The sequence below is a fragment of the Boleophthalmus pectinirostris genome, unplaced genomic scaffold, assembly GCF_026225935.1.
Source record: "Boleophthalmus pectinirostris isolate CB_2022bp ecotype Guang Dong unplaced genomic scaffold, ASM2622593v1 HiC_scaffold_20, whole genome shotgun sequence".
Classification (NCBI taxonomy): Eukaryota; Metazoa; Chordata; class Actinopteri; order Gobiiformes; family Gobiidae; genus Boleophthalmus; species Boleophthalmus pectinirostris.
In genome coordinates, this window is record NW_026571153.1 from 332,633 (window position 1) to 345,709 (window position 13,077).

Genomic DNA, 13,077 nt, shown 5'->3' on the forward strand with positions numbered 1-13,077 from the left:
TCGTCTCTTTTAAACAAAATAAACAGAACCCTGGAGCTGCGGGAAACAGACACACTAACATTCCAGGACGTTTTCCAGGATTTCCATGACGCTCTTTTCGTTATTTTATTTACACCGAACATCCAAACGTCCGGGTGTGTCCCCGTTTAGAGTTTTGAAAACCCGATGTCCCTCTTCAGAGCTCTGACGTGAACGCTGCGTCACCGTGGAAACCGCTGGACGTTCCGCCCTTAGACACACACGTAGAACCTCCCCCCCGTGTGAAGATGGAAAAAAACAACAACAAAACAAAAGGTTCAGTTTGACTTTTGTGCGTCTTTATTCGTTCACGAGTGATATAAATACATTTAGAACATTTTTATTTACGTCTGAACACCAAACATCTGACCAAAACTTTCATAAAACTTTATTTGTACATTTAATTTATATTTTTACATTTATTACAAAAATCACACACACACGATTCAAGGCTCGTCCTGGGGTTTGGAAGAAAAACTAAACAAAAAAAAGTCATTGAAATGTCACGAGAAACAACGAAACGTCCCAGAACAAAAAAATAAATAAAAATGACCCGTGTTGTGTTCTAATGTTCCCTCGTCAAACACAGACCTGGAGTTCCACCTCGTGATGTCATGAAGGGGTTGGTTGTTTTTTTCAGATCCTTTTACTTTTAGTTCAGTCGAGATCCGTGAAGAAATTCCAGGTTTGAAAAAATGATCCAGTTGATTCTAGTGAAGGTGAAGTGTGGAGTTTAAAAACACAGTGGAGCACTTCCTGTATCACCACATGATGACATCACAAGGTGGAAGTGAAGAGTGTGTTAAACTATGATGCTAAACTATGGAAGATCGTTTGTTCATTTGGTCAGATTTTGAATTTTAAACATCTGCATTTTTTTTACTCTTCAAATGTCTTTTTTTAAAAATCTCTTATTTTTATTTTTATTCTGAGTTTGATTTGCAGAAACTTTAAGAGTAATTTTTCAATATTTTTCAAATTCAAAATAAAAATGTATGTGTGGATCTTTGCACTTTGACATTTTTTATATTGAATTTTAAACACTTTAGATTATTTTTATTCAAAATTTTAGTTGCTGAAATTCTGTGTGTACATTTTTAAACCTGTTTTTTCAGAGTTGAAAAATTCAAAGATATTTGAATAATTTTTTATTCTGAATTTTGATGAAATTTTAAGTGTCATTATTCAGTATTTTTCAAATTCAAAATAAAAACGCGTGTGTGTGGATCTCTGCTGCAATTTTTTTTTTCACTGCAAATTTTGAGGCTTGAAAATATTTGTGCTAAATATTTAAAAGGTGAACGTTTTAATTTTGAATCTGAAACACAAACTTTCAGCAACTGGAATTCAGAATAAAAATAATTCAAACATGTTTTTTCAGAGTAAAAAAATTCAAAGTGGTATTTAAAATTGTAAATCTAACACAACAAATTATTTTCTGTACTTAATTTCTAAAAGTGCAGGTTTGTGAGATAAACGTGAATGGGAAAAAACAAAAAAACAAAAAACTCCAGATCTGTTTGTGAGGAGGAAACTGCACCAGAACATCCGGAAAACAGAATCATTCAGACTCTTTAAAGCTACACTAAGTAAAACCCGCAATATGGCATTAAAACGGTCGGTCTCCATGGTGAGGAGGAGGCAGGTCACGGGTCAGATCTGCGGAGAAGCGATTCACGAAAGCACGTTTTTCCAAGAGATTCGTTCCAACGCTAAAACACCACACGGGAATAAAGTCCTGCGTAAAAAGCTCGACTGCGGAACATCCCCGACAAAACTAAGACACATCTCCATGGAAACGAAAAAGAAAAGTCCCACAGTGCGGCTTTAGCGTCCGTCAGCAGTGACCTGGTGTTCCGACTTTTCCAAACGCCCGTGTCTGTCCGAACACGTCCGGAGAAAATCAGAGCTAAAATAGTGATTCTTTTACCATCATTTATTTTTAAAAAGTGCAATTTCAAAATCAAAATATCAAATTATTTCAGTGAAGTTACAAAATTCTACAGTAAATGGCCCAAATTACTCAATTTTCTGATGTTCTGACGTCGTTTCCTCGTCACAAAAAGACCTGGAGTTGTGTTTTTTAAATTATTTTTATTCTGAATTTAAGCTGCTGAAATTTTACGTGAACTTTTTTTCGAAGTGTTTGTTAAAGTGAAAATATTTAGAAAAATAATTCAAACATGTTAAAAAATTCCAAGCGGTTTTTAAAATTCAAAATGTAATGGAACAAATTTATCTTTCATATGAAACTGACCATTTACAGCAAACTAAAAAGAGCTGTTCACTTGAAAACCACCACCTGATGACATCACGAGGTGGAACAGAGCAAACAAACTGCACAGGTTCATATCTGCAGGACTGGACCAGGCCTAAACCAGGCCTAAACCAGGACTAAACCAGGTCTAAACCAGGCCTAAACCAGGTCTAAACCAGGACTAAACCAGGACTAAACCAGGACTAAACCAGGACTAAAACCAGGACTAAACCAGGACTAAACCAGGACTAAACCAGGACTAAACCAGGACTAAACCAGAACTAAACCAGGTCTTACAATTGTGCTTTGTGGACACCCTGCTCCATGGACTCGGGGTTCTCTCTCCAGTCCAAAATTAGTCCTGGTTTAGACCTGGTTTAGTCTTGGTTTAGACCTGGTTTAGTCCTGGTTTAGTCGTAGTTTCGTCCTGGTTCAGACCTAGTTTAGACCTGATTCGGTCCAGTTTTAGTCCTGCTTTAGTCTTTAGTTTAGTCCTGATGCATTCACGGTTTAGTCCTGGTTTAGTCCTGGTTTTAGTCCTGGTTTAGTCCTGGTTCAGTCCTGTTTTAGTCCAGTTTTGGTCCTGGTTTAGTCCTGGTTTAGTCCTGGTTCAGTCCTGGTTCAGTCCTGGTTTAGTCCTGGTTTAAAAAAAAAATCTAATATTACAGATTTTTTGTTTGTACTGAAAGTGATTTATTATTTTTTTTGATTCGTCAGGTTGAGTTGAGTTTGGTTTTTGGGCGGGAGGAGGCGGGCGCGATTTGTGACATCATCACTTCGATGGCGTCACAAATCGCCAAAAAATCCCCACGTCACCACCGTCCAGCTCTGTGTGTGTGACCAGGAACATCAGAACCTCACCTGAACCTCACCTGAACCTCACCTGAACCTCACCTGAACCTCACCTGAACAACACCTGAACCTCACGGGAGTCAGTTTTACATCATATCAAACCTTTAAACTGCTGCTGTTTTTAAAGAGACACTGTGGAACTTTTCTGGACGGCGTCGCTGAAACGTCCCACAGCGAAAAAAAAAAAACATCAACTTCTCACTTTTCTTCAACTTCAGGTGTTTTCACTGCTCAGAAAAACCTTTAAAATCTCTGCGTTCGTATCGTCTCTCCACAGATCTGACCTGTACAGCGTCTCCGCACCGTCGCTCGCTCGTCTCCGTGGAGATAGAAACGTTTAACGCCGTATCGCGGAACATTTCGAGCAAAACAAAAACATGACAGACAGTGAAAAGAAGCAGGTGACAGACCCTCCACCGGGAAAGTTTCACAGCGAATCTTTAACTTCCACGTTTGGAGATGAATTAGAATTTCGATTTGGCGAATGTCTGGACGGAAAATGGAAATGAAGAGCGAGAAAATTTTTGTTCGAGAATTGAGAAATTTTCCAGAAGAACTTAAGTTTGAAGGATTTTTTTCAGGTTGGGAACAGATTTGAAAACAGTTGAAATCTGCAGCTCAGTAAAAAACACGAGTGAAACTTCAGTGATTCTATTTTCTTTTGTTTTTAATTAAAATTCTGATTTTTTGATACGTTCATGTTTTAACGAAAAAGGAGACAGGATTAAAGGAGGAAAAATTACCAAATTTGTACCTTTTTGAAAAATACTTTCTAAAAACTAGAGATGCACCGATCCAGCTTTTTGTAGTTCGATACGATACTCAGGACTCCAGGATCTGCCGATACAGGGCTGTGCCAAAATATTAAAATATCGATATATCGTTATATATCGTTTACTGTGCTGACTCAATATCGATATCGTGTTCTGCTGTATCAATATATTTTTTGGTTTATTTTACTAAATGATTTTGTTCAGCTCCAGTTTTGTTTTTTGTTCAGAGGAAGAAACTCGTTTATGTGACACATTTGACATTTTCACTGTTTTGACGATTTAAATATTTGTGTTTCATTTGAACTTTGCACAAGAAGAAGTGATTTAACAAAGACTTTTAGTGTCACACCCAGGATTTAGACGTGATTTTTATTGAAATGTATCGAATCGATTTGAGATAAATCCGTGTGTCGTTCGTTCATTTGTTTTTTAATGTAAAACCAAAAATAAGAAAATGAAAAAACAATAATTTTCTTCATTGTCTCCAAAACCAAAATGAAAAAACAGTTAAAGATTTGTTTTTTTCAGTTTTTCGATTTTGTGTTTAAATGAAAAATGGAAAAAACGGATAACGACCGTTTCCCGTTTACGTGACTTAAACTGTGATTAAACTGGACTTTTGCACCACATACGGACTAAACCAGAACTAGAACAGTTCTGGGACCAGACCAGAACCAGACCGTGATCGAGACCAAGACTTAGACCAGGACTTAGACCGGGACCAGACCAGGACTGAGTTCGGGACCAGACCAGAACTAAAAATGGTTTAGTCCTGTTTTAGTCCCAATTTAGTCCCGGTTTAATCGTAGTTTTTAGTGTATGTGGTGCAAAATCCGGCATCGCAATTTAAATCACAAACGGGAAACGGTGATTATCCTTCTTTCTTTTTGTTTTAACACAAAATCGAAAACTGAAAAAAAAACCAAATCATTTTCAATGTATTAATTTATTTAATTTTTGAAGAAAATTGTTTTTTCATTTTCTTATTTTTGGTTTTATTATTTCAAAAAACAAATGAGAGTTTATTTCCTTTAAACGAGTGTTTTACGAGCTGTTATTTACTTTAACTGGTAAAGGATCCACCACCTGATGTCATTTCTTGGCCAAGAAAGTTCCAGAATGCGGCATTAACTTTATCTGTTTCCACGAAAACCAGCGGGTGGCACAACCAGGCCAGAGTTACAGGTCGGACCCGTGGAGAGGCGACGTTTTCGAGGCATTTTCGAGCACCGAAAACAATAAACGACCGCTGGATAGACACGTCTAATGCCATATTCCGGAACTTTCTTTAAGCGATAATATCTCCACGGTGACAAGAAGGTGAGCGGCGAAACCTACGATAAAAACTACGCAGCGCATCTTTACGTCACTACAGAACAAATTTGAGTAAATAAAAGTTAAATCGTTCGGAGTTTTATGACGTGAATTCATCTGTCGAACCCGGATATCGACCGAACCGATATTTGGAAGCCGATATCCGATACCGGGGCCAGATCGGTGCATCTCTACGAAAAACTATTCACATTTTTCGTTATCTCCAGGTCGGTCGGGACGAGTCTTTTGCCGACGGGGGAGTTTTGTCAGAGAAATTCCCGCTGTCGTTCCTCCTGCGGCCGCCAGGGGGAGCGGCGAGCTGAGGCGAACGCGGCGGCGCTTTCACGTTTTTCAAACCTAAATCTGGACTTTTGGGCGAAGACGACTGAGATTTTGTAAATTCTGGAGATTTTGGAGATAAATTTGAATTCTGATTCGGCGATTGTCTGGACGGAAAACTGATCGACGACGAGCGAGGAGCGGCTTTAGGAGACAAAATTTTACCTGGAGAATTTTGACATTTTCCTGAAGAACTTAAGTTTGAGTTTTGAGCGTTTGTAGGATTTTTTTGTTTGTTTAAATGTTCCAAGTTTGACAAATTTGATGTTTTAACTCCATCGTTGTGATTTCGCGAATTCTGAGTCACTATTTTTGGGGACGTTTGCGGAGATGTGGCTTGATCCAAATTATTGTTCATCAAATTCAGCGATTCATTTCCAGAAAACGTTTCTGAAGACTCCTGATTTGAATTCTCTGAAACCTTGGATTTCTGTATCACGTTTTTAAACAAATCAACCTGCAATTTTGACACATTTCCGTCCGTTTCTTTAGATTTTGAGGTATCTACGTTTGCGTTGTTGTTTGCGAAATCTGAAGGCGGATCAAGAGACGTTTTAGAAATTTCCGCCACTAATTTTTTGCTTTTAAATGTTTCTGAATCTTGCCGATCTTTTGACGACAACGTGATTTTAGAATTTGAATTATCCGAAGAACTCACGGCAGATTTTTGCGGCGTAACATCGGACGACGGCGACATTTTCTGCGACAAGACTTTAGGATTCATTTTCGCTTCGCTCTCTGTCGAATTTGTGGAAGACGGCGATTTCGGAGACGAGATTTTCGAAATTTTAGACAACGAATTCGCATCATTTTGTCTTTGCGTCAAACTGGGCGATTTTTGAGACAATTTAGGAGACATTTTGGGTGAAATCTTGGGTGTCAAATGAGCGGAGTTTTGTGTCGAAGCTGCGTTGCTGTTCGCCGAATTCTTCGCGAAGCTCGTATTTGTCCTTCTGAACGAACTCGACGCCGTGTTTCTGGCGAATCCCGGCGTCGCTTTGTGGTTGGGCGTCACTGGAGCGCTCAGAACCCCTCTCTCCTCTCTCTGGTTCATCGATCTTAACGTAGACCTACAGATCTTTTCTTCTTGCGGTAATTTTTTCGTTTCTTGCGTCTTTTTCGTGGAGGTTTTCTTGGTCAGATCGAGGTCCTGGTCCGCTTTGTTCAGACTGGACCTCCTGGACGAGGGGGCGGTGGACGGTCGCTCTCCTCGCCGCGAAGAAGCGCTCCTGCCGGGGACGGACACGGACGAAACCCCCCTTTGGGATCCCGGAAGTCTGTCCGGAGCTTTGGCGGAGTTCGGCCGAGAAATGGGCACAACGCGGCGCATGCTGTGGGTTTCCGTCGCGGTCAAAGTTCGGATCGCTTTACTTCCCGGCGACGTTTTCGGGCTGGGAGACTTTTTCGCGACTTGATTCGTCTTGGCATGAGGCGAAACTTTTGCATTGTTTTGGCTACTTTTAGAACTTTTAACGTCTTCCAAACTTTCGTCACCTTTTCGTTTACTCATAACCTCATTTTCTTGCTTCGTATTTTGATCGTCTTCTGAAACTCGCTCCGTTTTCGTACTTTCTTGACAAACTACTTCCTCCTTCACACATTCCCTTTCTTGTTTTCTGTTGGTTGCTTTACTTTCATCCGCTCTCTCCCGATTTTTCAATTCCGCTTCCTCTCCGCGTCCAACCTCAACTTTTTCTTTTCCGTCTTTTAAGGCAACTGTAGTGACATCGCCCAATCGTGTCGAAGGCATCGGCTGGCTGCTTATAGGCACTGCGTTTTTTGCTACCTGCTGGTTCGAAGACGCCTCATCGGACGAAACTGTTTCCGCGAAGTTTGGATCGTCACTTTCCACTTCGCAGACGCCGGTGACGCACCAAACTATCACCGTATCGCCAACATTGTCTTTACTTTTAACGACAAATTCGACTTTTTCAGGCGGTTTCTCCAGATTTTCTTCGTCCAAATCCGAAACCGTTGCGTCGTTTTGCGTCTTGCTTCTCGTCGGCGCGTTTACTCTGTCGAACGCTCTCAGTTCAGGGACCAGCGTGAGTTTTTCAACAGTTACGGACATGCTCGAAGCGCTGGATGTTGATTTCGTTTCAAGTTCGTCTTTGCTGCTTTCTTGGTCGTTGCGTTGTTCATTTCCGTTGTTGTTGAGATCAGAGGTAGCTGTGTCGGCGTTCGCCTGTTTCGCGTCGATCCTGAGGTTTCCCGTCGTCACGTTTAAAGCAGTCTGCGGCGTTTGTTCGTTGGCGACGCGGAGACTCGTCGAACTGTCTTTTCTCTCCGCGCGCTGGACTCCAGACGCCCTGACGTCGCCCTCCTCCGTCGGGTTTCTCGTCCGTCGGAAGCTGCCGGATCGCCGTAGAAGAGGCGAGCGCGGTTTGGGCATCAGCAGCTCCAACAGCAGCCCGGCCTCGTCGTGGCGGGACAGCGCCGAGGTCACGTCCAGTTCGCTGCTGCTGCGGAGACCGAACGCGCCAACGAACTGGAACAAGAACACAAGGAGGTTCAGAGGTCAGAGGTTTGAAGAGCGCGAATTACACCGTTTACTGATCTCAGACCTGTTCTCCGGCCGCCCACGAGTGCCGCTTCTGTTCCTCCAGCTGCTGAAGTCTGCGTCTCCGAGCCGCTTCTTTCCTCTGTCGCTCGGCGTTTTCCTGAAACATGAAACACAACTTCATTCAAAACACGCTTCAATACAAGTTTACGACACATAAAATCTCCTCCAGGTTAAATTCAAGTTCTTTTAAAACCATTTATATAAAAACTTAATACCTATTTCATGCCTACTTCAAAGACCCACCGGCAAAGAAAAACTAAATTCTTTAATATGTGTTCATTTATTTCTCAAACAAAAGGAATGTGGACCCACTGACTCATTATTTTTGAGTAACTCTGATACTAGAGGAGCATATCAATCCTATATAATAAACTCAATTTAATGGTCATAATACTTTGCAATACTTAGACAAGCCTGGGAGGAAGAACTTGGTACTGAAATGTGGGAGGAGCAATGGGAACAGGCCCTGGACAAACACACACTGCCTCAGTTTGTGCGAGACAAAGTCTAATACAACTTAAGATTGTCCACAGACTCCACTGGTGTAAACTCAGATGAAGTAAGATGTTCCCTGACGTAGACTCTCTGTGTAAACGCTGGAAACAGGCCCCACACTCTTTGTCACGTGTGTTTTGGGGGAAGCTCTGAACTGTTCCATTTCTGCTCAAATATTTTTCTTTTTTTTTTTTATTATTATTTTTTGTGCAGACAAATCAGATGTCACAGAAGTAGAAGAACAAATAAATAAATAATATAATTAACAGTAATACAATGTGACCATCTTTTTTTTATTTTTTTTATTTATCATTGTCTTTTAAGTTCAGTCCAGCCATTCTGCTTTGAGTCCAGTAACATTGATTTAAAATTTTATAATTAATTAGTTGTGACTGAATTTCTTGAGATGTAAGAAACCAGTTGGATATTATGTTTTGCCATTGCAAAATATTTTTCAAATATTTGCAAAATGCTAATATTTTTCTAATATTGTCAAAAGCTCTACACAAACCTGTTGATTTAAATCCTCTTACAGCAGGACTTGGGATAATAGACTCAAAAGTTGTTAAAATAAATGTGAGCGTCAGGTGTTACAGTTTATCTGTCTGCACCATGATTCATTTTACTGAAGTGGAAACAGGCAGAGCCTCCGTCACATGTGAACTGGTTCAGAGACGTTATGATGCATTTGGATCTAGAGAAAAGTAGATCCTCTTTGCAGGTCAGGAAGATCAATTTAACAGGATGTGGTGGCCTTTTATTATCTTATTTAAAGAAGGTTTTTAAACTACTATTTAAGTCCGAGCTGATGGGATTTGTTCTATCCACATTTTGGTGAAATATTATTACTTTTTGTTTAACATCATCCAACATATAATATTGAATCATTTCTAAGGGTCCGTAGATGTTGTTGACAAATATATATATGACATGTATATTTTTGGTGGAGCTTCTTTGAAAGGCTGCTTCATTTTTTGAACATGTCTGATTATTTTATGGACTGACACTGTATATTGGACGTCAAAAACACAATAAACAGAGTGTAAAAAAAAAAAAAAAAACAAAAGGAATGTGAGGAGCAGAGACTCTTTCCTGTAACCACAGCATGAAATGTGTCAGATAAAAAAAGAACAGATATTCTCAGTTGTTCTTCGGCCGTCGTACCTTGACCGCGGCGGTGAACCTGAGGCAGAAGGAGCTGAAGATGCTGAAGCAGTCGTCCAGTTTGAACGTTTCTTTGTCCTCACAGAAAAAGTCCAGAAGCTCCTCAGACTCGGACCCGAGCTTCAGCCGAGAAGCACGAAGAGAAACCAGAGTGGACGAGGCGCTCTGAAACAAAACAACTGTTAAACTTTGAACGAGCTCAGGTCTTGTGCTGTTTGTGTGTTTTCTTTGTGTGTTGTTGTGTGTCTTGTTGTGTGGCACAGGTGTGGTTCTTGTAGTTCTGACCTGGAGGAAGTCGTGGAGCTGCTGGAGCAGGTCTGTGTCTCTCTGAGCGTTCTCCTCGACGGAGCGAGTCCGATTCACCAAACTCTGGAGCTCCGAGTCCAAAGCCTCCAGAGAAATCCTGCACACAAGAAACTCTGTGAGAAACACTGAAAGTGCAGAAGTGCAAGTGAAAGTGCAAAGTGAAAGTGAAAGTGGTGAAAGTGCAGAAAGTGAAAGTGAAAGTGAAAGTGAAAGTGCAGAAGTTTAGTGAAAGTGCAGAAGTTTGGTGAAAGTGCAGAAGTTTGGTGAAAGTGCTTGGTGAAAGTGCTGAAAGTGCAGAAGTTTGGTGAAAGTGCAGAAGTTTGGTGAAAGTGGTGAAAGTGCAGAAGTTTGGTGAAAGTGCAGAAGTTGAAAGTGCAGAAGTTTGGTGAAAGTGCAGAAGTTTGAAAGTGCAGAAGTTTTGGTGAAAGTGCAGAAGTTTTGGTGAAAGTGCAGAAGTTTGGTGAAAGTGCAGAAGTTTGGTGAAAGTTCGGTCTGGTGTTACCTGGACGCAGCCTGAACGTGTCGCAGCTTCAGAGGAAAATCCAGCAGCTTCTCGTCTTTCTTCTGAGCCTCCTGAAAAACAAACATCTGTCAAAAACATCTCAAATCACAACCGACATGAAAACTACAATCAAAACTAACCAGATCCTCAGATTTCTCAGGTATTGATAATAAAAAAAAAACCCAAAAAAACACTTGTGTAAAAAGTGTAAAAAGTGTGAAGAGTGTGAAGTGTTACCAGGGCGACAAAGTGCAGCAGGTTCATTCCAGGTTTGTTGGATTTAGTTTCGGCCAAAGTCGGTAAAGACGAGAGTTTGAATCCAGCGGCGTTTCCAGAAAATCCTCCCTGAAAATCAACAGACACACGATTAGAAGATTTTATAAAACTGAGTGTGGAGACACCAGGGGGCCCCGTGACTCCAGGGGGCCCCGCGGAGACTCCAGGGGCCCGGAGACTCCAGGGGCCCCGCGGGAGACTCCAGGGGGCCCGCGGAGACTCCAGGGGGCCCCGCGGAGACCCAGGGGCCCGCTGTGACTCCAGGGGGCCCCGCGGAGACTCCAGGGGCCCCGCGGAGACTCCAGGGGGCCCCGCTGTGACTCCAGGGGGCCCCGCTGTGACTCCAGGGGGCCCCGCGGAGACTCCAGGGGCGCTGTGGAGACTCCAGGGGGCCCCGCGGAGACTCCAGGGGGCGCTGTGACTCCAGGGGGCCCCGCTGTGACTCCAGGGGGCCCCGCGGAGACTCCAGGGGGCCCCGTGACTCCAGGGGGCCCGCGGAGACTCCAGGGGGCCCCGCGGAGACCCCAGGGGGCCCCGCGGAGACTCCAGGGGGCCCCGCTGGACTCCAGGGCGCTGTGACTCCAGGGGGCGGTGACTCCAGGGGGCGCTGTGACTCCAGGGGGCCCCGCGGAGACTCCAGGGGCCCCGTGACTCCAGGGGGCCCCGCGAGACTCCAGGGGCACCGTGACCCCAGGGGGCCCCGCTGTGACTCCAGGGGGCCCCGCGGAGTCCGGAGGCGCTGTGACTCACGGCGTTTAAGAGGTTTCCCGCCTGCAGCACCAGATGAAGAACAGCGTGAAGCTCCTCACAAACCAACAACTCTGAAAAACAAGAACAAAGGGATTAAACCAGAACTAAACCAGAACCAGGTCTAAACCAGAACTAAACCAGGTCTAAACCAGGACTAAACCAGAACTAAACCAGGTCTAAACCAGGACTAAACCAGGACTAAACCAGGTCTAAACCAGGACTAAACCAGGACTAAACCAGGTCTAAACCAGGTCTAAACCAGGACTAAACCAGGTCTAAACCAGGTCTAAACCAGGACTAAACCAGGACTAAACCAGGACTAAACCAGGACTAAACCAGGTCTAAACCAGGACTAAACCAGGACTAAATAGGTCTAAACCAGGACTAAACCAGGACTAAAACCAGGTCTAAACCAGGACTAAACCAGGTCTAAACCAGGTCTAAAACCAGGACTAAACCAGAACTAAACCAGGACTAAACCAGGTCTAAAACAGGTCTAAACCAGGACTAAAAAGGTCTAAACCAGGACTAAACCAGGACTAAACCACTAAAACCAGGTCTAACCAGGTCTAAAACAGGACTAAACCAGGACTAAACCAGGACTAACCAGGTCTAAACCAGGTCTAAACCAGGTCTAAACCAGGACTAAACCAGGACTAAACCAGGACTAAACCAGGTCTAAACCAGGTCTAAACCAGGACTAAACCAGAACTAACCAGGACTAAACCAGGTCTAAAACAGGTCTAAACCAGGACTAAACGGGTCTAAACCAGGACTAAACCAGGACTAAACCAGGTCTAAACAGGTCTAAACCAGGACTAAACCAGGACTAAACCAGGTCTAAACCAGGAACCAGGACTAAACCAGGACTAAACCAGAACTAAACCAGGTCTAAACCAGGTCTAAACCAGGTCTAAACCAGGTCTAAACCAGGACTAAACCAGGACTAAACCAGGAACTAAACCAGGACTAAACAGGTCTAAACCAGGTCTAAACCAGGACTAAACCAGGTCTAAACCAGGTCTAAACCAGGACTAAACCAGGTCTAAACCAGGTCTAAACTCCATATATTTGGTTTATTAAGTGGAGTCACATTTATTTGTCGTTTCTTTTCGTTTCGTTTTGTTTTTCTTTAACAGTCTTGAGTCTTGAGGAGGAGGAGCTTCATTTCCATAATCACAGGTTTAAAAATAGATCGAGTGTCAAAGTGTAAAAGTGTAAAAGTGTCAAAGTGAGTGAGGAGGTGAGACACGAGACACGAGACACGAGACAGAACCAGAACCAGACTCTGCCTCTGCTGCTTCAAACATCTGGAAAACAAACTCACACTCATCTAAAGCTGCACTCTGGAACTTTTCTACTGGAGGCTTCATCAGACTATCGAGTCTGTCGCCCCCTAGTGTCTCCGCTCGGTTTCATTTCCCTCCAGCTCCAAGTCAGAATCAGAAAACACTAAACGATTCGCAAA

General features: G+C 42.9%; 1 protein-coding gene across 4 annotated transcripts in view; it reads right to left on the reverse strand.

Annotated features, from left to right (window-relative positions):
- Positions 1-295: 295 nt before the first annotated feature.
- The window catches only part of LOC110168736 (FH2 domain-containing protein 1-like), a 56,707-nt gene continuing 43,925 nt past the window's right edge, over positions 296-13,077 (reverse strand). For 3 of the 4 annotated variants that reach the window (XM_020934224.2, XM_055156072.1, XM_055156071.1), the window contains 7 exons: positions 11,610-11,680; positions 10,821-10,928; positions 10,584-10,654; positions 10,061-10,178; positions 9,776-9,940; positions 8,118-8,213; positions 296-8,041 (listed from right to left, as the gene is read on the reverse strand). In XM_020934224.2, coding sequence (XP_020789883.2) covers positions 5,432-8,041; positions 8,118-8,213; positions 9,776-9,940; positions 10,061-10,178; positions 10,584-10,654; positions 10,821-10,928; positions 11,610-11,680 — 3,239 coding nt within the window. In that variant the 3' untranslated portion in view covers positions 296-5,431. The remainder of the gene's footprint in view (positions 8,042-8,117; positions 8,214-9,775; positions 9,941-10,060; positions 10,179-10,583; positions 10,655-10,820; positions 10,929-11,609; positions 11,681-13,077) is intronic. The other variant, XR_008632503.1, reaches the window with a different exon arrangement.